Source organism: Schistocerca gregaria, chromosome 6, assembly GCF_023897955.1.
Source record: "Schistocerca gregaria isolate iqSchGreg1 chromosome 6, iqSchGreg1.2, whole genome shotgun sequence".
NCBI classification, from domain to species: Eukaryota; Metazoa; Arthropoda; class Insecta; order Orthoptera; family Acrididae; genus Schistocerca; species Schistocerca gregaria.
In genome coordinates this window covers 124579838-124604908 of record NC_064925.1, presented here as the reverse complement: position 1 = coordinate 124604908, position 25071 = coordinate 124579838, and the positions used below count along the sequence as shown (strand labels likewise).

General features: G+C 43.0%; 1 protein-coding gene across 2 annotated transcripts in view; it reads left to right on the top strand.

Moving 5' to 3' along the window:
- The window catches only part of LOC126278011 (facilitated trehalose transporter Tret1-like), a 132376-nt gene that overhangs the window by 63337 nt on the left and 43968 nt on the right, over positions 1 to 25071 (top strand). For both annotated transcript variants that reach the window (XM_049977715.1, XM_049977714.1), the window contains 2 exons: positions 7557 to 7845; positions 16583 to 16862. In XM_049977715.1, the coding sequence (XP_049833672.1) occupies positions 7557 to 7845; positions 16583 to 16862 (569 nt within the window). The remainder of the gene's footprint in view (positions 1 to 7556; positions 7846 to 16582; positions 16863 to 25071) is intronic.

Sequence of the window (25071 nt, the reverse complement as noted above, 5' to 3'; positions counted from 1 at the left end):
CGGTTTTAACACAAAACTTTTGTCGAGCAGTTAGTCCGAACATATCCACTTTCATTACCTAGGAATCAGGTTCCCTCTTGACCAGTATACATGACACGAACGGGATTGCCACACACTTGTAAATGTGATGGAATATTGCGTTTGACATGCATTTCCACGGAACGAATTCCCACTATTAGACTGTAATGTGTGTTACGTAGACCAGCGTTCACGACTGACGTTTTTCACGTTACCATAAGGAGTCAATATGTCCTTTAGAAAATTGCCATCAACTTCCGGCGGTAGGTTGAACACTCGTATATTGGTATATTCTATTTCATCATCTGCGAGTGACACCATACTAACGGAATTATCACGAAGCTTGAACGGGATTTGAGAACCATGTCGCGACAGTAATCTTTCAACGTGAAGGGAATCCATAAATTTAATGTCGGCATCAAAATAAGCGGTGTGGACTTCATGAGAGTTCACATGAATTGTATCGACAAGCCAATCTAGAGACCTGGGCTGCAAATGTCGCGCTGTTTTATAGAAAGTAAAGGTCACAGTACCTTTTCGTGGAATACTTGTAGAATCCGTGGTAGCCATAGCGAAGCGGTCGACGCTGCTGCAAGTACACGAACACAAACAGACAGTAAAGGCGGAGTGGAGGCGCTACGATTCACTCACGAGGAAAACTACACACAAGCGACGCTGCGGCAAGTGAAGTAAACAAGAACCTTCCCGCTCGGTGCTCGAAGCGGAATGGTTCAAATAGCTCTGAGCTCAAAAATGGCTCTGAGCACTATGGGACTTAAATGCTGATGTCATCAGACCCCTAGAACTTAGACCTACATAAACCTAACTAACCTAAGGACATCACACACCCATTCCCTAGGCTGGATTCGAACCTGCGACTGTATCGGTCGTGTGGTTCCAGACTGTAGCGCCTAGAACCGCTCGGCCACTTAGGCCAGCCGAAGCGGAACTGGTTGAATACTTACCTTTTTAATTAAATTTAATTATTAGGGGCAAACATATTTATAACTATCGACAAGTAAATGAAGAAACGAGTAGAGTTTTCCTGAAAACGTGTGCCTATCGTGATTTACGAAATCCTTTATACATACGATTTGCTAACGTATCCGGAACTAGTTTGCACCTCTACGCTTCGGGCCTGAAGACACAGAGGCAGGCCATATTTGGAAGTTAACCTGCAACCTGCGTAGCGGTGAGAGATTTCTATAGCAACAAGAATGAATAGAGTTGGTGCAATTTTTTTTTAAATCACAGTATTTACAATGATACTACAAAAAGGAAGGTTTGAGCGGGAATCGAACCGTCGTTCATACACATGCCTTTGGCGACGCTCGAACGCTAACCACTCCACCACCAAGAACTCTAACGTGCTGTATCTGCGCAGACATACATCAGTTACATATTAGACGCGTAAAACTTCTCTTACGATTTTCTCGGAACGCCAGAGTAGTGCAACTTACTACTTGTACGTTATGTTGTTTTAATAGCCTACTAAAGATGCACAGTTTGAAGTAAATCTGTGATCCCAACGTCGTAGCCTCCCCTTGTCAATAACCATTCCTGCAGCTGGTTTGACTATGTCAGGTCTTCTTACCTTCTGATCATTTTTTTTTTTCGTAACTTCCATCGCCTAATTTTAAAATTTCAATCTTCGCCATCTCTCGCTACAGTATTTCTCGACTTGCAATTTAATTACAGCCATTCGTCTCACGACATATCACACCAACCAATGCTTCTTGTCGGAAATCTACTCCATAGATTTGCTTCCATTAATATATTTACTTTTTCTTTCTCTTACTTTGAACAATACTATAGGTAACACAAAAAATATCTTCATACAAACGTGCATGAAGGAACACTGCATCGTGTTTCTTAACAACTCAGGCACTACAGTATTTATCCGCCGATACCTGGTACCGATTTTCAGTTAAAATTTCCTCCCTGTACGGAAACTGCATAATGTATGTACAGGTACAGGAATGATGATATATGGAACACGCAGAGCCAAAGTGGTCACTGAGCGAGGTGGCGCAGTGATTAGACACTGGATTCGTATTCGGGAGGACGACGGTTCAATCCCGCATCCGGCCATCCTGATTTAGGTTTTCCGTGATTTCCCTAAATCACTCCAGGCAAATGCCGGGATGGTTCCTCTGAAAAGGCACGGCCTACTTCCTTCCCTAATCTGATGAGACCGATGACCTCGCTGTCTGGTGTCCTTCCCCAAAAACATCAACCAAAGTGGTTAAGGTGACCACTCGCGTAAAGCGGGAAATCTGGGTTAGAGTCCCGGACTGGCACAGATTCTTTATTGTCGTCGTTCCCTTATACAGCTGATGGTTGTTCGTATTCGCAACTGTGAAAACATTTCATTTATATAAACTCCTTATGGTCCTCGTTTCACTTCCGGAAAAAGCTACTTCCCAGAACAAACTTCCCAACCTTTTAATTTATGTTTGGTGTTAATAAATTTCTTCTTTTTTCACTCGATACGACTTCTGGACGTGAACGTCGCCATCTTAACAATATCCTTCAAATGCATTCTCTTCCTTACAGGCAGTTATGTGCACCAGCATTGCAACCAATCTTCCACTACGCTTCGTGTCGAAGTAACTACATCAGTGACGGACTATACCATCTTACATCCAGTGACATATTCTTTTGACGGTGGTAACGCACTTTGTTCATTGTGTCAAAGAGAGCAGTTCCGAACACATACTGGTGCCAGAGATCTCTTTGTTTTGTACATTTTTATGTTGCGATTCACAAGTGTAGCGCAACTGAATGAAACGAATGAATGTGTCGTTAAAGAAGTAGCTTAGTGCTATTATTAACATCGATGTTGTGCGCTATTTTCTTTGGACTGTAATTCTGACACTGTTAAAGTGAAGTACATTTGCAGGAGTTGCGCTATTCTTTATTAGCAGGACACTGGTCTTCAATCCACTGTTCAGTACTTAGTTCTCGGGCAGTGAGCGGGTATGGTGGAGCGCGCGGAGAGAGTGACAAAAAAACGATGCGCGCGCTTCATGGTACCTTTCTGTTCAAGCCATATTCTGTTTCTTATTTCCTTATTTTACAGTTGTACAATTTTGTATCGCGTCTGCAGATATCAAGTAGCTTTCAGTGCATAAAGCGGCACTGCAAAACGGGCACAGTCGAGAGGAAGTTTTCAGTTCCCTCGCTGTCTGAAGGAGCCGGTGAACCACATGGTGTAGCCAGAAAGGTTGTGCGAGGCGCTGTGGCTAGACATGAGAACCCCCGTTACGTCAGCAGCGAGGTACGTTGGGAAATCAAGTTATTCTGGTGCGAAGCACGTAACTCTGATTAATAAATATTTGCTAGTAAAAGGTGCTTTTTCCTATACATATACGAGGAGAAGCCTACAGGTCGTTACAGCAATATTATAGCGCCAGAAATCGATCATCTCGATAAGTAAATGAATAATGTTTAAGCTAACGAAATGTACGAATGACTACGAAATATCACGAGGTACAGGCTGCGAGCTGTAGTCTGCAGTCATTGACAGGATGCCTTCCGGTCTAGTTCTGTCGTATGATCATGCTCTCAGAAGACTGTTAGTTTTCAGTTAATCTAATGTTCTACTGGGTGTGAATTTCTAAGGGACCAAACTACAGAAGTCATCGGTCCATAGACTTACACACTTCTTAAACTAACTTATGCCAAGAACAACACACACACCCATGCCCGAGGGAGGACTCGAACCGACGGCGGGAGGTGCTGTGCAATCCGTGACATAGATCAGTTAATGCTTATTAATGGTGTCGATGTTAGTGGTTTATGGTGTTTAGTAAACATACATCATAAAGGGATCTCTTCTGAACGTTATTCCGAATGATACAGCTTCCCCCTTCATCACTTAGAATAACAGGAAGTAGAATTGCACTTCACACAGGACACGACGGCGCTGAAATTGCTTCTGCGAAAGACATAATCTTGGAGCGCTTCTCGGCATAGATTGTGTTTATCTCCGCAAAGGTCGGACTGAAAAGCACGTCAAGTCATACTGTACCCCTCATATTAAGGGCTTATGTCAATAGTGGTACATGTCCATTACCTCCTCTTTTATGCCTATAATGCTTCTGAAATTAATGATCCAAACAAACAGAAAGAAAGGTTTATCTCTAGCAAGAAGCCATATACTTGAATATTTCTGGTATCTCAACTACAGAAGTTTCAGCGCTCATTTCACCTTAGGACTCTGCATCTCAAGATGAACAAAAATGGACCTGTACCACAATTGAAATAAGCCCTTCATATAACATCTTCTATGGACTCACTTGCTAAACTGAGACACTTCTGATGTCTTGCATGGCGTGTTTAAAAACTACACATAACTTCATACTTTAACAATAATGTTCCAAATTCTTACGCGGGGTCGATTGTTGGGACTGATATCTTGCACGTGTGTTTTTTATTTTCACCTTGCACCTAAATCTACGTCCACATCTACATGATTACTCTGCAATTCACATTTAAGTGACTGACAGGGGGTTCATCGGACCACCTTCAAGCTGTTTCGCCTCCGATCCATTGTCCAACAGTGCGTGCTAAAAGTAACACTTAAATCTTTCCGTGCGGGCTCTAATTTCTCTTGTTTTATTATGATGATCATTCCTCCCTACCTAGGTGGGCGCCAGTAAAATGCTTTCACGCTCCGAGGAGAAAGACGGTGATAGATATTTCATGAGAAGATCCTGCTACACCGAAAAACGCCTTTGTTTTAATGATAGTCACCCAAATTCACTATCAAATCCGTGGCATCCAATCCCCTATTTCACGTTAATACAAAACGGGCTGCCCATCTTTGAACTTTTTCGATGTCCCGCGTCGATCCTACCTGATGCGGATTCCACAACGTACAGCAGTACTCAAGAAGAGGACGTAGAGGAGTCCTCTCTAGTCGACCTGTTGTATTTTCTCAGTGTTCTACCAATAAATCGTAGTCTTTGGTTTGCTTTATCAACAACATTATCCATGTGATCGTTCCAACTTAAGTTATTCGTATTTGTAATGCGCAATTACCGGGTGATCAAAAAGTCCGTAAAATTTGAAAACTTAATAAACCACGGAATAATGTAGATTGAGAGGTAAAATTTGACACACATGCTTGGAATGATATGGGGTTTTATTAGAGCCAAAAAAACAAAGTTCACAAAATGTCCGACAGATAGCGCTGGACAGCAAAATTGCTACCGTGACGCTGAGAGGTACGCCGATATGTTACAGAATCGCACCATCCCCAGCCTGGCTGATAAACAGCTGCTGGAACGTACGATATTTATGCAGGATGGCGCTCCACCCCAAATTGCTAGACGCGTGAAAGATCCCTTGCGCGCGTCGTTTGGTGATGATTGTGTGCTCAGCCGCCACTTTCGTCATGGTTGGCCTCCCAGGTCACCAGACCTCAGTCCGTACGATTATTGGCTTTGGGGTTACCTGAAGGCGCGAGTGTATCGTGATCGACCGACATCTCTAGGAATGCTGAAAGACAACATCCGACGCCAGTGGCTCGCCATAACTCCGGACATGTCTTACAGTGCTGTTCACAACATTATTCCTCTACTACAGCTATTGTTGAGGAATGATGGTGGGTGTATTGGGCATTTCCTGTACAAATCATCATCTTTGTTTTGTCTTACTTTGTTATGCTAATTATTGCCATTCTAATCAAATGAGGCGCCATCTGTCGGACATTTATTGAGCTTTTGCATTTTTTTGGTTCTAATAAAACCCCATGTCATTCCAAGCATGTGTGTCAATTTGTACCTCTCTATCTGCATTATTCCGTGATTTATTTAGTTTTCAAATTTATACTGATTTTTAGATCACCCGGTATTTTTGTTATTATGTATTATTATTATTTATTTTATGGCCTTCATTGGACCACTATAGTCAAAAATACAAAGTTATAAGCAAGTTGTTACACAGGGATACAATTTGGCTCAATAGTAACTTAATATGATACTTAAGTAATATAATTATTAGCGTTTATTCTTATATGAAAGATGTTTTGCTCCTCTGTCTGCCCAATATTTCTTCATTCTTTCAGATATTTTCTTTCTTTCTTGATTTGAGACCACTCTCCCTGTACTCCTTTTATTAATTTTCATTTGTAGTCTGGTTTGCGGGTCTTGCAGTATTCTGGTTTTCTCTGTCTTGTTTTTTAGGTCATCTACTGTAATTTGGAGTTCTTTTACATCTTCTTTAATTTCTGTGATCCATTTAATGTCGCTCTTGCTATTCCACAATTTTTGTTTTATTTTTTTACTAATTCTGTTTTCTGGAGTCCTCATCAGATGTCCAAAGAATGAGATGCGTTTCTTCCTGATCGTGCTCATGACTGGTTCTATTTTCTTATATACTGTTTCATTTGATGCTATTCTCCAATGTCCATTTATTTTATACTGTTTATTTATACATGTCCTAATTATTGTTCTTTCTATTTTTAGTATTCTGTCAATTTCTGCAGTATTAGTTTTTTTGAAGATAGTTTCAACTGCATACGTTCTTTCTGGTTGTGTAACTGTTTTATAGTGTTTTAATTTTGCATCTATAGATAAGCTTTTTTGTTGTATGTAGTTTTGGTAATTTAATTTGCGTAGTTCAGTTTTTTTATTCTATTCTGCCATTTTGGCTTCTCATTTAGATTGTATGTTATTATTTCACCTAAATATTTAAATTTATCAACAATTTTGATTTCCTGTTCTCCTATTGTAATTTTGTTTGCAAGTGGTGGATCAGTTAGCATAATCTCCGTTTTTTCAAATGATATTCTAAGGCCTACTTTCTCTGATATTTCTTGTAGTGATTTCACTTGTTGCCTGGCTTCTTGAACGGTGTTGGCTAGGAGAGCAAGGTCATCAGCAAATCCCAAGCAGCTTAAGCTACTATCATCTTTTGCAATTCCAACTCTTATCATCTTTGGATTGTCCTTGCACCATTCTCTCATTATGTATTCCAGTGCAGAGTTGAACAATAATGGTGATAGGCAGCCACCTTGTCTTAAGCCTGTTTTTATGAGGAATGGTTCCGAAATTTCTCCTCTAAACTTCACTTTTGATTTGGTGTTGGTTAGAGTGAGTTGTATTATTTTAATTAGTTTTGGATGGAGTCCTAGATTTCTTAAAAATTTTAATACTGAAGGTCTGTGGAGACAGTCATGTGTCTTCTTAAAATCTACAAATGTTATTGGCAGAGGTTTGTTCCGTTTCTTGTAGTATGCCATAATCAATTTTAGACTAATTATCTGCTCTGCACAGCTACTCCCGGTATTTATTTGACTTTACAGCCTTTACATTAGTGTGAACTATCGTGTAACCGAAATTCAGCGCGTTCCTTTTGGTGCTCATGTTGATGACTTCAGACTTTTCATTATTTAGGATCGAGGCCGAGTTGATGGTGTTTCCTTGTACGTTATACCAAGAACGGATGTGCCAGTTATTGTCTCCTGATAGGCAGAACAAGAAACATCATAATAATTTCAGTAAATCATGGAGTCATTTGCTCATGTGCAGTGAACCTGAGCACATTCTCCTTGGGGACGCACGTGGCGTGGACGGCGATGGCGCTGCCGCAGCTGATGTCTGCAAAGAGCGGCCTCCGCGACCAGCCGCTGACGGCGGACCAGGCGTCCTGGGTGGCGTCGCTGCTGGCGCTCGGCGGCCTCTGCGTCCTGCCCCTGTTTGCCGCACTCAGCTCGCACGTCGACCGCAAGATACTCGGATACATCATCGTGCCGCTGCAGCTTGCGGCGTGGGTCATCCTCATGTCGTCCACTGAGGTCGCAGCTCTCTATACCGCTAGGCAAGTTAGTTAGTTTCATGTTCCACGCATCATTTGCACTACACAGGGTGGTCCATTGATAGTGACCGGGCCGAATATCCCACGAAATAAGCATCAAACGAAAAAACTACAAGGAATGGAACTTCTCTGGCTTGAAGGGGGGAACCAGATGTCGCTATGGTTGGCCTGCTAGATGGCGCTGCCATAGGTCAAACGGATATCAGCTGCGTTTTTTTAATAGGAACCCCCATTTTTATTACATATTCGTGTAGTAGGCAGATGATATTTGAAGTGATCCTGTCTAAAAATCTACGGATAGCAGGTACTGAATGCTGCCTCCTATTCTGACTCGACCAAAGGTGGGAACCCTACTACACATCGGCCAGAGGGCCTCAAGATGGAGTAATATATCGCCGAAATTGGTAGCCCAGTAAAATAATAATTTTCAAAATGGTTCAAATGGCTCTGAGCACCATGGAACTTAACATCTGAGGTCATCAGTACCCTAGAACTTAGAACTACTTAAAACTAACTAACGTAAAGACATCACACACATCCGTGCCCGAGGCATGATTCGAACCTGCGACCGTAGCGATCGCGCGGTTCCAGACTGTAGCGCCTAGAACCGCTCGACCACCCTGGCAGGCGACTGTAAGGTGTTTGATTTGATATTCTGTACTGAACAGCCAAGGTCTCGCAACTGTCTGCCAAGAGATGGACGTACAGAGGTAGTACTTGAGGTTCAGCAGATATTTTGTGATTGGCTGTTGTCAGAAACAATGGAAATCAGAGACATTACAACGGACTGAGCGAATGAGGCACACGTCTCCTCTCACATTTTCTTACGTCACGTACGTAGCCTGTTTTAGACACTTCTTGAAATAAAATTACGTTTTTCCCAATGAAATCAAGTTACTTCATGATTTAAGGCCTTGCGAAACAGACATCTAAGCGTCCTCGTTATTTGCTGCGTCCTCGTTGTTTGCTGCGTCTGTATGCGTTTGTGCATGCACAGAGACACCACTAATCACCCCTCAGCACTGTAATCGCTCCCGATAACATCAGCGACTATTCGCAACTGAAACAATGCCATGCAGAGACGAAACAAAATAATACTGACAACAATGCTTTTCGTCAGTTTAAAATCAGTAGCGTTAGAAAAACTACTTCATTTATGAACAGTTAAATGAAGTAAGCGGGCTTCTCTGACACCCTATATACTGTAGATAACACGCCAAAGAAAGAAGAATTTTACATCAGCTCATGATAGGAGGAGTTTAATTACAGAAAATTTACCAATTAAGCAATGAGTTTGTGAGAGAGCTATTGCTTCAAAACGGCATCGAGAGCGCGGTTGTTTATTCAGCAACTGGACAGGAATGAAGGTGTCCAGAAGATGTATTTTGTTTAATGTTGTTTGGAAGAGTATATGCACAGCTACATCTACTTGCATATTAAGCAAGCCAGCTTACAGAGGTGACGGAGTGTGCTTTGTAAACCGCTGTCAGTTCTCCCTTTTCCTGTTCCAGTCGCGTATGATTCGCGGGAAGAACGATTGCTGATAATCCTCCGTGTGAGCTCGAATCTCTCCGATTTTATCTTCACGAACTTTTCGCGAGATATACGTAGGAAGCAGCAATATACTGGCTGACGCTTCTACGAACTTCTGCGCTCTGAACTCAAGCACTAAACGGCACCATCATGCTGAACGCCTTTCCTGTAGCAGACGCTGCAGTTGCCTGAGAATAGCCGTGTTGCTTGCTTTCAAGCCTACTGAATGAACCCGTAACGAAATGCGCTGCTCTTCTTTGGATTTTCTCTGTTTCTTCTGTTGGCCCTATCAGGTATGGGTCCCAGAATGACGAAGTAGGTATTCTTCAAGTATTGATTGAAAGAGAGTTTAGCAAGTTATCTGTCTGCAGGTGGACCACACATCCTGAGATTCTTTCAGTAAACCTCAGTCGGGCGTCTGTTTACCGAGATCATGCGCGTCGACTACGTGGGTACGCCGGGGCTCGAGCACCCACATACATAATCTTGTGGGCGCGCCGCACCCACGAAATGTTTGCTTTGGTAAAAACAAAATAAAATAAATTTTGTCACTTGCTTTTATCAAAAAGTAATGACCTATTAAAACACTGAGATGAAAGGTAAAATTTCTAACCTCTAGAACATATCTGTCTGTTTCGGACGTCTTTCAGCAAAGGCAACGAAGCAACACACTCCCTCGTTGCTTGTCTTTCTCTGGCCAAGTCAAAGGCACTCACCAGGATACCGAGCGAGGTTGCGCAGTGGTTAGCACTCTAGACTCGCATTCGGGAGAACGACGCTTCAGGCATATTCCGAGATGGTTCCTTTCAAAGGGCACAGCCTACTTCCTTCCCTAATCCGAGGGGACCTGTTACCTCGCTGTTTGATCCTCTCCCACGGATCAACTGCCCAGAATATCAGTCGCACTGCACTGCGAACTGGATCCCGTCTTTCAGGATTGCTTTCATGTTTACTTACAAGTGACGCGCTACAATATGTCCACTCCATTCGTCAATAATTGTTTTAAAAAATCGCCGACCGGAGTGGCCGAGCGGTTCTAGGCACTACAGTCTGGAACCGCGTGACCGCTACTGTCGTAGGTTCGAATCCTGCCTTGGGCATGGATGTGTGTGATGTCCTTACGTTAGTTAGGTTTAAGTAGTTCTAAGTTCTATGGGACTGAAGACCACAGCAGTTAAATCCCATAGTACTCAGAGCCATTTGAACCATTTTTAAAATATCTGCTTGTTAGTATTGAGCAGCAATAAAGAGTAATCCGAGATATACAGTTTTAATCTGCCAGGAAGTTTCATATCAGCGCAAATTCCGTTGCAGAGTGGAAATTTCATTCTGGAAGCCTCCATGTGTGTTCATATTTTTGCACTCCATAAATTAAAAAAATTTTATCAAAGAATTTCAAACACTGACGTCATCAGCAAAGGCAGATCATTCCTCACGGACCCCTGAATAGTTGCCAGCTTCGCCGCTAGGTAAAGTATCACACGCACTTTATCCTTCTTTAAGATTCTGGAAGCTTTTGAAGAAACAGTTGCCGTATATGGGAGAAACATGGCAGGCTTTAAATCACATCACTTAAGTAGGAGACGTAAGTAGCAGAAGTAAAGCTGTGAGGACGGGGCGTGAGTCGTGCTTGGGTAGCTCAGGTGATAGAGCACTTGCCCGCGAAAGGCAAAGGTCCCAAGTTCAAGTTTCGTCCGGCACACAGTTTTAATCTGCCAGGAAGTTTCACACATGGAGGCTCATTATCATAACATGCAAGTATGATTACCTATGTCTACGGAAACTAGAGCAAAGTAACTTTGTATAATTTTTTCTAAATGCATAAGACTTCTCACAATTTGTAAGCACAGTGGATCTTCAAATTAATAATGCTACGTCTAAATCCTATGGATTACTTGATGAACATAGCTTGCATATCGATACTGCTGATAAAAACTTCTAGGTTAAACAACACTCACTAGGACGAACGTAGGGCCGAGGTACTAAGCTTTTCAAGCTCTATGAACCTTCAAATTAAATATTTCCACATGTAAATTATCTTTGGAACTTACTTTACACCCAGGTCTCCTATTGGCACTGCTTAAACAATTATAGATTGATAGACATCTGTACCAGACATTAGACGCATCTAAAAACGTAAAAACTGTACATTAAAACACAGATACGAGCACTACTTCAGATCTAACCTAAAGCCTAACGGACACCAATAATTAGCAAAGTAAACGATGACAACAGAGCAATAAGCAACTTACCATACATCTTGGAATCTATGTAATAACATCAAGATGCCTTCCCCCAGCACCGTACAAAAAGTTGTTATCTTCTATGTTACGTTGAGGAAACTAGAGGGGGATACCTGTATGCCCGCTGTACTTTATTATAATGTCGTTTCCTCATTAAAGTAGGTGTTACAGCCCACCTTCCCCTTTGTAATATGTAACGCTGTTACCTCATTAAAGTAAGCATTACAGAGAGAGGAAATTTACTGTTGTGTATAAATCAGGTAGATAATGATGATGCAGATGTGGAATTATTATGCATCTGTGATGAAAATTAATGATGGGGAAGTACAGTGGATGAGGTAGGCGGGGAAATACCTGATCACTGTTAGCCGGTATACTGTCAGGTGGAGAAAATGATGTTCAGCGGAGAATAACGGTAAGTGGGAAATTATGGTTAGTGGAGAATTATAGTCAGTAGACAGAATGATCGTCTGTGGAGAGAATGAGGATCAGTAGAGAATCATGGTCACTGGAGATAACGATAGTCAGTAGAGTATTGTAAGCAATGGAAAAAAAAGATTGTGAATGGAGAGAATGATGGGCAGTGGAGAATTGTAGCCAGTGGAGAGAATGATGGCTGGTGATGGATAGGCAAGAGAGTTGTGGTCAATTGGAGAATGATGTTCAAAAGATATTGGATATGAATGGTGAACTGTGAGCTGCAAAACATGAATGGTAAATCCACAATGGTAAATGGTGAATAACAAATTGTCAATAGGAAATGGTAATAGCAAAAGGTGAATGACGAATGCGTAATGGGTAATGGTAAATGGATAACAGGTAATGAGTAACAAGAAACTGTGAACAGGTAATGTGTAACAATAAATGGTAAACTATAATTTGCGAATGGCGTATGGTGACAGGAAAACAGTAAATGATAAATGAAAAATGAGTAACAGTAAATGTTAGACAGCTAATGGATAACAGTGAATGGGTAAGAGGTAACAGTAAATGGTAAATGGTTAACAGGTAATGGGTGAAGAGTAATAGGTAACAGTAAATGGGTAATGGTGGTTGACTACCATGGGTGGCCACCATTCCCCCTTGAGTGGCCACCACTCTCCTAAACGACTAAGAAACGAAAGAGATCACCATATAAGAACCACAGCTAGTCAATGTTTAAAAAAATAGAACGAATCATTATTTAAAGAAATGGAACAGGCCAATGAAATTACCCTTCATGTCACAGCAAAGTTGCATCTACTTCCCCACCTCCCTTACACTGTAGCAACTAGCCCCTGCAACTGTACAACTTACCCATGAACTGTATCAAACTGCCCCTGAAACTGTACCCAGTGGCCCTTCAAACTGAATCAGATTGCTCCAAAAGGAAATCTACTTGCCCTTCAAACTGCATCTCAACTTTCCCCAATGTGCATCAAAATACCCTTCAAACTACATTGTCAGAAAAAAAATCAGCGTATCCTTTCAAAGATTTCCAATTTATTCCAGATTTATTGTTGCAACAGTGCATACGGAGTACATTAAATGGTTACTTTTACAGATCAGTATCATGAGTGGTTCTGAGGTACTAGGTATCGAACCATTCTGAAACACCCGTATTAGTACGTAGTGTAGCCTGCATGGGCAGCAAGGCAGTCACTTACTCGGGCATCCAGTCGATTCTATAGATGGCGAATACTATGTGATGGCCAGAGGAGTTGTTGCTCGTCTTGTAGAGTATGTTAAGCTTCAAAGGAATTGTGTGGCCGAGCATTATCCTGTTGGAACAAAATATTATCTTCCAGCAAAAGAATGGGACAAACAGCATTCTTCACACACCAAGTGCTGGTTATCGTACGTTCCAGGAACACCAAAGGTGAAAGAGAATTCTAGTTTATTGCACCTCAAACCATAAGGCCGTGCCATTGTCTGTCTTGGACAGAATGGCACGGTTTATTGTAGCCAGTAATGAGAACATAGTTTAAAATACTTTTGGCGTCATTTTACGTAATACAGGATTGTGTGTGTTTGTGTGTGTGTGTGTGTGTGTGTGTGTGTGTGTGTGTGTGTGTGTGTGTTGATGCCGTATTTTAGATGTGGTAATACTGCAAACATAATTTTTGAACAAATAATTATGTCATTTTGGGGAGAGTCAAGATGAAACTCCACTGTGTTTGGCTGTTCCTGCACTCATACCTTCAATGCCTTAAAATACTATGAGTTTGTTTAGTGATTGGCATTATTTGGGTTTTGTGATTGTAAAGCTATGACGTGGCTCTGCTGAACCATGTGGATTGCCATTCAGATTTTTTTCTGTTCAGATGTATATCTCAGGGTGTGGCTGTATAGGCCATGAAACCAGTAATGTCCCATTAAAGATTATCATACAGCCATACACGGTTTTTGTTTTGCAAGCTGTATTTTCCAGTTTGTCTGCAATGTGGTCCATAGCACAATACGCGATATAATTCGAAAGGGCATCAGTCAAGCGATTGATCACGACTGAACAGAAACTAAGACTGATTAGGACACATACACTGAGTTGAAAAAAGTCATGAGATACCTCCTATTATCGTGTCAGACCACCTTCTGACCAGCGTAGTGCAGCAGCTCTACGTGGCATGTACTCAACAAGTCACTGGAAGTCCCCTACAGAAATATTGAGCCATACTATCTCTATAGCCACCCATAATTGTGAAATTGTTTCCAGTGCAGGATTTGGTCCACCAACTGAACTCTTGATTATGTCCCATAAATGTTTTATGTGATTCATGCGGTGCACTTTGGATGACCAAATAATTTGCTTGAATTGTCCAGAATGTTTCTGAAACCAGTCGTGATGAACTGTAGCCCGGCGAAAATTCCACAGGTCTTTGAGTGCATGGAGTTCGTAAATGGCTGCAAATGGTCTCCAAGTAACCGAACATAACCATTTACAGTCAGTGATAGGTTCACTTTGACCAAAGAACCCAGTCGACTCCATGTAAACACAGCAAACACCATTATGGAGCCACCAGCATCTTGTACTGTGACTTGATGACGACTTAGATCCATAGCTTCATGGGGGATGTGCCACACTAGAATCCTACCATCAGCTCTTACCAACTGAAATCGGGAATCATCTGAACAGCCCATGATTATCCAGTCGTCTAGGGTGTTATCAATACAATCAGAGGGCCCAGGAGTTGCACTGCAAGAGATGTCATGCCGTTAGCATAAAATGACTTTTATCTTAATAATATGAATATTTATATATGTGTTTGGAGAGAGAAAGAGAGAGAGAGACTGATTTTTGATTGAGATTTTTAAGTCGTAACTGGTACCTGAATTTCGGTGCTGCCTCCTTGAATGATCAGCGTCTGCACCAGTTGGTGACGTATTACAATTCGGAGGAACTTTTTGTTGTTTAAAGTTTAAAATACGACTGTGTTAGTTACTTGACCGTATTGCGGATAGCTTTGAGCCCAAGTTTTCGTAGCTTTTCATGCCTAAGGGACCATTGTTGTAAGCAAATAAGATCGAACAGCAATCTGCTTTTCGTGAGAAAAGGAGACTGCTTGGCACACAAACTTCCTTCAAACTACACGTCCTGCTACATCAGCATTGGTCAGTGGAGTTCAGCACCATACTATCGTACAAGAACATAATTCAATTACTGTAATTAAGAAATTATGAGAGGCTGTTACGTATTGAATGAAAGCTATAGAGAATGCATTTCTTTTCCTGTATTTTAGTGAACTTCGAACACTTACGATTCTGTCGATTGATAGACGGCGACGACAATGAAGTTCACCTCTTTTTCCAAAAACAAGATATTTCCAGTCTTCACTTCCAGACTATTTGTATACATAAATGTTTCGCAACTGTTGCACATGCTTTACTCGGCTTTATCACTAAAATAACAATTTTCATTACATGTAACAATACGTTCTGAGCGACGGCCTAACAACACGTCCTCTTTCCACAAGATATAGATTAACAGTCCTCTTTTTTTTAATAAATCAATTGTCTTTTTTTTTAGAGTCCATACTGTAAGATTCACAACCACTATCGTTGTGGGGATTGCGCGCTAAAGAGTTTCTTGCTGTCCAGCTGCGCTTCACTTCACTTCAAGTACTTCTTGAATCACATTTACATTTACGGTATTTACGTACATTACTGAGCTACTCAGAATAAAATCAGGCACAAATTAGTTTAAAAAAAAGGGCAGTGGGGCTCACATAACATTACAGTCTGCTCCCACAGCCCATTACCGCCATATTTCGCGGCACTGTCCAAAAGAATACGTTTCTCGTACGTCCCACATTGATTTCTGCGATTATTTCATACAGTGTTGCTTGTCTGTTAGCAGTGACAACTCTACATAAACGCTGCTGCTCTCCGTCGTTAAATGAAGGCCGTCAGCCTCTGCATTGTCCGTGGTGAGAGGTAATGCCACAGACTGGGTGTTCTCTGCACACCCTTGATACTGTGGATCTCAGAATACTGAATTTCCTACCGATTTCCGAAATGGGATATCCCCAACTACCACTCAGCATTCAAAGTCTGTTAATTCCCATTTTGCGGCCATAATCATTTCAGAAACCTTTTCATATGAATCATCTGAGTACAAATGACAGCTCCTGAAATGCAATGCCCCTTTGTACATTGTGTACGAACTATTACTGTCATCTGCATATGTGCATGTCGCTATCCCTTGACTTGTGTCTCTGAACGTATTTGCCAGTAGCTTACAATGCAGTCCATATAATATTACACGATTAAATTGGACGGAGCGTCAGTCTCTAGGCTGGTCGTGATTGACAAGAAATGGTAATTGATAAGGAACTGTAGTTCACAAAAAGCGCAAGGGACATTGCACGTTGTCAGGTGATGATGGTTCGAGAAGCTCCAGGTTATTTTGTGGGAAAATAAATGTAAGTTTTCAGTCACTATTATCACGCAGGGAAAGTAGTTAACATCGGGTGATGGTGTGACGGTAGGTTTCTGGCGAGCGTGCACGGCACATGCGCGGTCCTGTTGTCGACGCTTTACGTGGGCGAGACTGCGAGCGACGGTGCGCGCGGCGCCCTCGGCTGCTTGCTGTCGCTACTCTGCAACTGCGGCGTACTTTGCGGCTACGTGCTGGGTGCCTGCCTGTCCTACAGCGCCGTCCTCTACGCCAGCACGGCTCCGCTCCTCCTGTATGTCATCTGCTTCCCGTTCATGCCTGAAACGCCGTACAGGTTGGCCAGCACTGGTCGTCATCAGGACGCCAGAAAGGTACACTGATTAGCTGCCTCGTTTTAATATTTCAGTGTGATTACTTGGTAGGAGGGGGCGGGGGATCCAGGGCGTTAACATACATAAGCTATTTATACCATCCTGTATTACGCAGAACTTCACGCGATCCTGAAGGCATTGGAGCAGATACGGTGTACTCAGGGCAAAAACTTTCTCATTTGCTCTGACTCAATGAGCGCATTACAGTCACTGCAGAACCTGTAACCAGCGCAGAAGTTGGAACAGCTGATTTACGACCAACTGTACATCCTCCAACGACGGGGCAAGCAAGTGTCCTTTTGCTGGGTGCCAGGGCATGTGGGCATACGGGGAAATGAACAAGCTGATAGAGCTGCCAAGGACGCCTGCAGATTACCGGAGGTGACACAATGTTCTATTCCTTTGCAAGGCGTTGTTTCTGTGCTGCGGCGGAAGTGTATACAATTGTGGAAGGAGGAATGGCTGGCGGTGAGGGAAAATAAGCTGCGATTGGTGAGACCCACCATCCAGCCGTGGTGTTCCTCCTGCCGGTCACCTAGGCGTGACGAAGTGACCCTTACACGTCTTCGCATAGGACACTGTCCTCTTACGCATGCCTTCTTACTACGGCGAGAGGAACCCCCACTGTGTGATGCCTGTGGCGTACGAATCACTGTACGCCACATTTTAGTTGAGTGTGATTTATATCGTTCTGTCAGGGCGGAAGTTAATATTAGTGGGGATCTGCCCACGATTCTAGCCGATGACGAGGCGAGTGTCAAGAAAGTTTTAAAGTACTGTGATGTTTCTGGCCTTCAGCCAAAAATTTTAGGTTGGAATTTTGAGTGTGTTGCCGAGTGGCTTACCACTCCTTTTTATACTTGTAATAGGCCAGTTCCAAACACGTGCTATGTGCTTCATTTTAACAATTTCACCTACGTTCTCTTGCAGTTATCCTCTTTATGTGCTGCATTCCACTTTGCAACTGTTGACGTGCAAACTGCCTATGTAGCCTTTCACTTTAATTTTAGTCCTATTTTAGCACTTGCTGCATTTTAGTGACACTCGTCCGTTGTTGTTTCCGTTCGGGCGCTAAAGACTACACTGTTGAGCGCCCATATCCATCATATCCATCCATCCATCTGTATTACGATTCAAAAATGGGAAGCGGAAAGGGCATGTGATTTGATGACGCCACTGATACGGATGATATCACCGATGATATCACAGATAAGGATGGAGGAAACTGTGACATGGAAATGGTCATGGCTGCTACCATCTTGGGCCACTTGACTGCATTCCTTGCACTCCATAGCGGTCACATTACGGCATTCCTTGAATTACAAAGTGAACCAAAGGATCCCTAACCATACAACTTGTACTCAGAAATGGTTCAAATCGCTCTGATTACAATAGGACTTAACATCTGAGGTCATCAGTCCCCTCGAACTTAGAACTACTAAAACATAGCTGACCTAAGGACATCACACACATCCATGCCCGAGGCAGGATTCGAACCTGCGACCGTAGAGGTCGCTTGGTTCCAGACTGTAGTGACTAGAACCGATCGGCCACCTCGGCCAGCTAACTTGTACTAATTCGTGCCCAAAACGCTGTGTATGCTGGCCAGCACCGGCCACCATCAGGGTGCCAGAAAGGTTTGCTGAGACAAGATATGTACCAAAAATATGGCTGTGCGTTGAGCGTTCTTCATTCCTATTGGCTGGCATTGAGACATCGCTGAGGAACAGCCTCAACTTTGAACAGTGCTGTAATGTGTGGGCTAGAGCACGCTGATTAGATATCCCATTTTAATTGCTTGGAATGAAGGCAGTCGGAGATGCAAGGAATTAACACACTTGGGCTATTTCTGCCCTCTTGGATTTCGATTCTGAAAGGGGGAGCAGATAGGGTGTGTGGCTTGATGACATCACTGATAAGTATGATGATATCACTGATAAGAGTTATAACATAACAGATAAGAAGGGAGGGGCTTGTCACATGACAAGCATCATGACTGCGCCATTTTGGAATGAAAGGTCTTTGAATCAGGCCAGTTTGACTGCTTTCCTTGCACTCCAAAGTGGTCATGTCGTTGCTTTCCTTGCATTCCTTGAATTTCAATGCGGACAAAAGTGTTCATAACCCCACTACTTACACTACTTTGTACCCAAAATGCCGTACAAGCTGGCCATCACCAGTTTCGATCGGCATACCAGAAAGGTAGGCTGATGTGAGTTGTGTAGCAGAAATAAGGCTGTGCATTAAATTAAGTCTTCTGTGCTGCTATTGGCTGGCGTTGTGACATCACTGAGGAACAGTCTCAGCCTTGAAACAGCGCTGTAACATCTAGGCTAGAGCATGCTGATTAGATAGGCCATTTTAATACTTCAGTGTGACTGCTTGGAAAGAAGGGGCGTCCTGTCACGGTTCGCACGGCTCCCCTCCCCCCCTATCGGTTGTTCGAGTCCTGCATGGATGTGTGTGTTGTCCTTAGTGTAAGTTAGTTTAAGTTAAGTAGTGTGTAAGCGTAAGCACCGATCGACCTCAGCAGTTTGGTGCCATAAGATATTACCACAAAATTTCCAAAAAGAGGGGTTGGGGATGCAGGGCATTAACACACTTGAGCTATTTCGATTCCAAACGAGGAGGTGGAAAGAGCGCGTGGCTTGATAGCGTCACTGATAAGGAGAAATGTATCAGTGATAAAAGCGATGACGTCACATGGCTAGGATTATCACTCCCGCCATCTTGGAACCAGAGGTCTTAGAATGAGGGTCACTTAACTGCGTTCCTTGCACTCCAACGTGTTCATGCTAGTGCTCTCCTTGCATTCCTTGAAATCCCAAATGGACCAAAGAGTTCGTAAAAGTACAAGGCGTCTCCCAGAAAACCAGTACCCCTCAAATACTCGTTAATCATCTGTAGTTTAGTTGTTTGTGATGCAGCGACATTGTCTCGGAAGTTGGCTTTACTGATTTTTATCGGAACATTGAATGTAACTGTGTGTTTCCTTTTCTGGCTGTAATGGACCTTTCGGAATGTCCTGCTCCCGAGTCTTATTCAGTTTTCCCCTTCGTCGTCACCCGCTGGAGTCGAAGGGCGCTCATCATTTCTTTGCTCTGACTGTGCACTTTTCTTCGGAGGCCGAATGGACAGTCTGCTATAGACTCTGCGTGACGTACAGGTGCCCCTTACAGAGGCTCCTTCTCTCTTTATCCATTTCTTATCCTCGCTCCTTGTCTTGCTGCAGTCACTCATAGGCGATCATTATCTCTTGTCCCGTAACATTCCGTTTGTTACGTTTAGAACTCACAAGACTTGACGATTTCTATAAAAGACGTACCATATTTAAAAATAAATTTCCTACACATCAATTAGAGCACCAAGCACATTCTTATTAACAGAGATTCTTTCTAAATTATTCCAAATCGTCCCATGTACACGAACAGCAAAATTAATTGACAACGTGTCAACTGGAAGGTCAATTAGAGCGACTAGAGAAAAAGAAACTAGCTCACCAAAAGTATTGGATAATGGCTTACCACAGGGCTCCGTCTTTGCTCTTCTCTTGTTTAATTTATATATGTCTGATATTCCTCCAACACAGCCCAGAACGTTTGGCTGTGCAAACGACTGGGCAATAGTACCAAACACTAAACCTTTGGAACAACTGAAGTAATCCTAACTCCTGATACAGATATTTTATGCCACTATTTCTGTAAATGGAGGCTACAACTAAATTAAAATTAAACAAAAGTTTCATGTCTTCGTCTGTCCAGAACCATCGACTTATACGAAGGAGACAAACTTCCTCATAATATGAATCCAAAATACCATGGTATCACTTTAGATAGGACGCTTTCTAAATAGGACGCTTTCTTTTAAGGAGCACTTGGCACGAAAACCTGCTAAGCTCAAAACTAGAAACAAAGTTCTCCATAATCTCTGTGGCTCTCGTTGAGGATCGACAGCAGACTATGAGCACTCGCTTTGGTATACTCAGCAGCAGAGTACTGTTGTACTTTCTGGCTTAACAGCCCACACGTGAAAACGATAGATGTACAACTTAACGAGGTTAGTGGGTCAATACGATCTACTCCCACTACTGGCTGCCTATCTGGAGCCACATTGCACCTCCTGATATCAGATGCAGCTCCATGGGTTAAGACGCTGCCCCAGTTTCTGCGCTCCAGGAAGCGCCAGTAACAGACCGCTCTGTGGCTAACAGAAGCGGGAATGCCCTACTTCCACTTCGGGCAGAATATTCTTGTTATCGACCGTCGACTAGACCACTTAAACCCGTACTGTTCGGCTGCTCGGTGGTAGTCCGTATTCCGTCTCACGTTACTCACTCAGTCATACCTCCAGTTCCGGCCGATGTGTACAGCGACATCGCACACCAACACTGCAGCGCTGGAGTCGTGGCGCTCCTGCTAACAGCGCCCTCATGGAGTCATGCTTACACAGCCTCAACTCTGTTCGCGCAGCTTTTCAAACTGCCATGGACGAGTGACGTCTTGTGACGACACGGTCATAATCTGTTATCACACATTCCTGAACATAAATCTTTTTCATTTGTCATTTCCAAAAATTTGTGACTGTCAGTGCAATTTTATCTGCAGTCTGAATGCTGAAAAAAAATTCTACAGCTATTAATTCACGCGGATTTACAAGGCTGGCTGCATTTTTATTTTCAAGGCTGCGTTTAGACAAGTATGACTCGCCATCCGATAAATTCGTTCAAGTCGTAGTGGTCCACTCTACTCAGCTGGTAGCCACGCCTCACCACACAATGAAATTTGATTACGCAGCACAGACCACGGGCACTATAGCCCATGCAGCACAGCGTGGATGGGGGATTGCTTGCAGGTCTTTTTTTCTCTTTTTGTTTACGTTACAGCTGTGATTACTTCTTGAAATTATATGACATGCCGCTGTGGCCGAGTGGTTCTATGCGCTTCAGTCTGGAACCGCGCGCCTGCTACGATCGCAGGTTCGAATCCTGCCTCGGGCATGGATGTGTGTGATGTTCTTAGGTTAGTTAGGTTTAAGTAGTTCTACGTTCTAGGGGACTGATGACCGCGGATGTTAAGTCCCATAGTGCTTAGACCCATTTGAACCATTTTTTATATTACTTCAAATAACAAAACGGAAAATTATAAAACATTAATTTTTAAGGAGAGAAAGAAAACGGAAGATAGGAAAGATTATTGTCAGAGATAGTCAGCCCCTCACTGGCGCTGCTAAGAAAGCTGGTCTCAGAAGTTGGTCTTGGAATGTGTACTTGACCCCGATGTCCCAGAACAGCGCCACCAATTGCTAGCTAATTACGCGAAATATTTCACGTCTCAGATGTCACGAGACGATTCATGTTTCACATATTCGTATAATTATTCTAATTTTTAAATTTTGTGTATTTGTACTGTGTATGTATTAGCTGTATTACTTGATTTACTGTGTCTGTGTGTGTGTGTGTGTGTGTGTGTGTGTGTGTGTGTGTGTGAGAATTCCCATGGGACCAAACTGCTGAGGTCATCGGTCTCTAGACTTACACAGTACTTAAACTAACTTATCCTAAGAACAGCACACACAGCCAGCCGCTGTGGCCAAGCTGTTTGAGGCGCTTCAGTCTGGACCTGCGCGACCGCTACGGTCGCAGGTTCGAATCCTGCCTCAGGCACGGATGTGTGTGATGTCGCTAGGTCAGTTAGGTTTAAGTAGTTCTAAGTCCAGGGGACTGATGTCCTCAGATGTTAAGTCCCATAGTGCTCAGAGCCATTTCTTTTTAACAGCACATACACAGATGCCCGTGGAGGACTCCAACTTCCGGCAGGAGGGGCCGCTCTGTCCTTGACATAGCGTCTTAAACCGCGCAACCACTCCGCGGGGCTTGATTTACTGTTTTTGTATATTAATGTAATCTAATTAGAGTTTTAACGTGACGCGTGGTACAGTAACTGGCTACGATCTATCTAACATAGCCTGTTGACAGGTTTCTGTTCCGTTTTGTCTGTGTTACAATTTCTATCTTTAGTGTCGTTTGTTTTGTGTGTTCTCTGCTATTTTTCTCTCCTCGCTCTACGTATGTTAATTTGCTGTATTACTTGTATTACAGCTCTTCTGCATTCATAAAGACAATTAGATGTTTTAGTTGACGCCTGAGACAATAACCAGCCACAAACTATCCTACTCAACAGATTTTTCTAATTTATATTTGTATTACTATTTCATCATTTAGTGTAGTGTATACTGAACAGTCAAAACATAACGACCACTCAATAGGATTTTCACTCTGCAGTGGAGTGTGCGCTGATATGTAACTTCCTGGCAGATTAAAACTGTGTGCCGGGCCGAGCCTCGAACTCGGGTACTTACCTTTCGCGGACAAGTGCTCTACAATTTATTTATTTATTGCATTTTGTTCGTTATGGTTCGCTATATTTCGTCGTCGCGCACGTCACATGACATGCGTTGAAGCTTGTTGTTGATCTCTTCAATCAGTTATTATTTTTTTATATATATATTTTTTTTTTTTTTATTGCAGGGGGCAGCCAGCTCTCTGACCGAACACGTTGAGCTAAATTGTCGGCGCCCCTTACAGCTTCACTTCTGCCAGTACCTCGTCTCCTACCTTCCAGACATTACAGAAGCTCTGCTGCGAACCTTGCCGAACTAGCACTCCTGAAGGAAATATATTGCGGAGACATGGCTTACCCACAACCTGGGGGATGTTTCCAGAATGAGATTTTCACTCTGCAGCGGAGTGTGCGCTGATATGAAACTTCCTGGCACACATCTACCAGGAAGTTTCATAACGACCACTGTTCACCGCGACACTGGATGCCGCCTGGTGGCGTTGCGGGCACGTAACGCGGTGACGGAAGTACGGAAGCGGAGCTGAGACGAATGGGGGATCACGCTAACGAAGATATGGGCTGCAAATGGAGAAATCAATTAAGATAAGCGACTCTGGAAAAGGGCAGATATTTATCATGCAGAGCCTGTGAGTGAGTATCTGTAAAACCTGCGAAGCTGGCCGAATACTTCGTTCTGCTGTCGTGAGCATTTACGGAAAGTGGTACAAGAATAGTAAAACTACCGCTAGGCGCTAAAGAGTTGGACGTCCAGGACTCAATGTGGGGTTCAGAGGCTTGTCTGCTCCGTAGAGTAGGATAGATGGTGATCTGTGGTGTCTCTGCCAAAAGAACACAATGCTGGGGCACGCACAACTGTTTTGGAGCACACCGTTCATGGTACATCGTTGAAGATGGACCTCCGCAGCAGACTACCCCCAAGCGTTCACATGTTGACCCAACGACATCGTCAGTCACGATTGCAGTGGGTACGGGACTATCCAGATTCGGCCGTGGATCAATGGGAATGTTTCTGTTCTACGAATGAACCGTGTTTCTTGCTACACCAGGTCTATGATCGTCTCCACAAACGCCGTCATCCGGGCGAATGTCGGGGCTGGCTAGTGGAAGCAGTATTATGCTATGGAAAACATCCTCCTGTGTTTGCATGAGACCTGCGTAGTAATCGATTATTTCAGCTGCGGATTAGCTGCATCCTTTCAGGCTTGTTGTCTTTCTTGGCGGTGGTGTCAAGTAAAACTGTCCGTGTCTCGGAGCCAGAATCATGCTACAGTGGTTTGAGGAGCATTATAGTGAAATCACTTTGATGTTTTGGCCACCAAATTCGCCTGTTGTGAATCCGATGGAATCCTTCTGATGCCTTCCCTATTGCATTATTTCATAATTCTCTAGTGCAGTGGTTTCCCCAGGGGTCCGCAAGCTATGACAGAGGGGTCCGCAAGATGCTATTAGAATAAAAAATGTATTAAATATAGTTCATATGACAACAGATTTTTTGTTTTGACCGCTTCCTGTATGAGCAGAGCTTTAGCGAACGCTAACTTCTGCGTCTAGCGTCTTCCTAGAGCCAACTGGCTCTGGAAGACTCTAGCGCAAAACTAGAATTAGGTAGAGGCAAAAACAATGATGGCTAAATTGAAAAAGTTTTAAGCTCAGGCAAAAACAATGATGGCTAAATTGAAAAAGTTTTAAGCTAAATATTTTTTTCAATAATGAATATGCTTTTTATAAGTACCAAAAAAAGAAAACGTTTAAAAAGACTCTTAATTTGGCTTTTTTAAGTACTTGATACTGTGATATGACAAGGTACCAATTATGCTCGATGAGGGGGTCCGCGAGAAAATTTTGTTGGG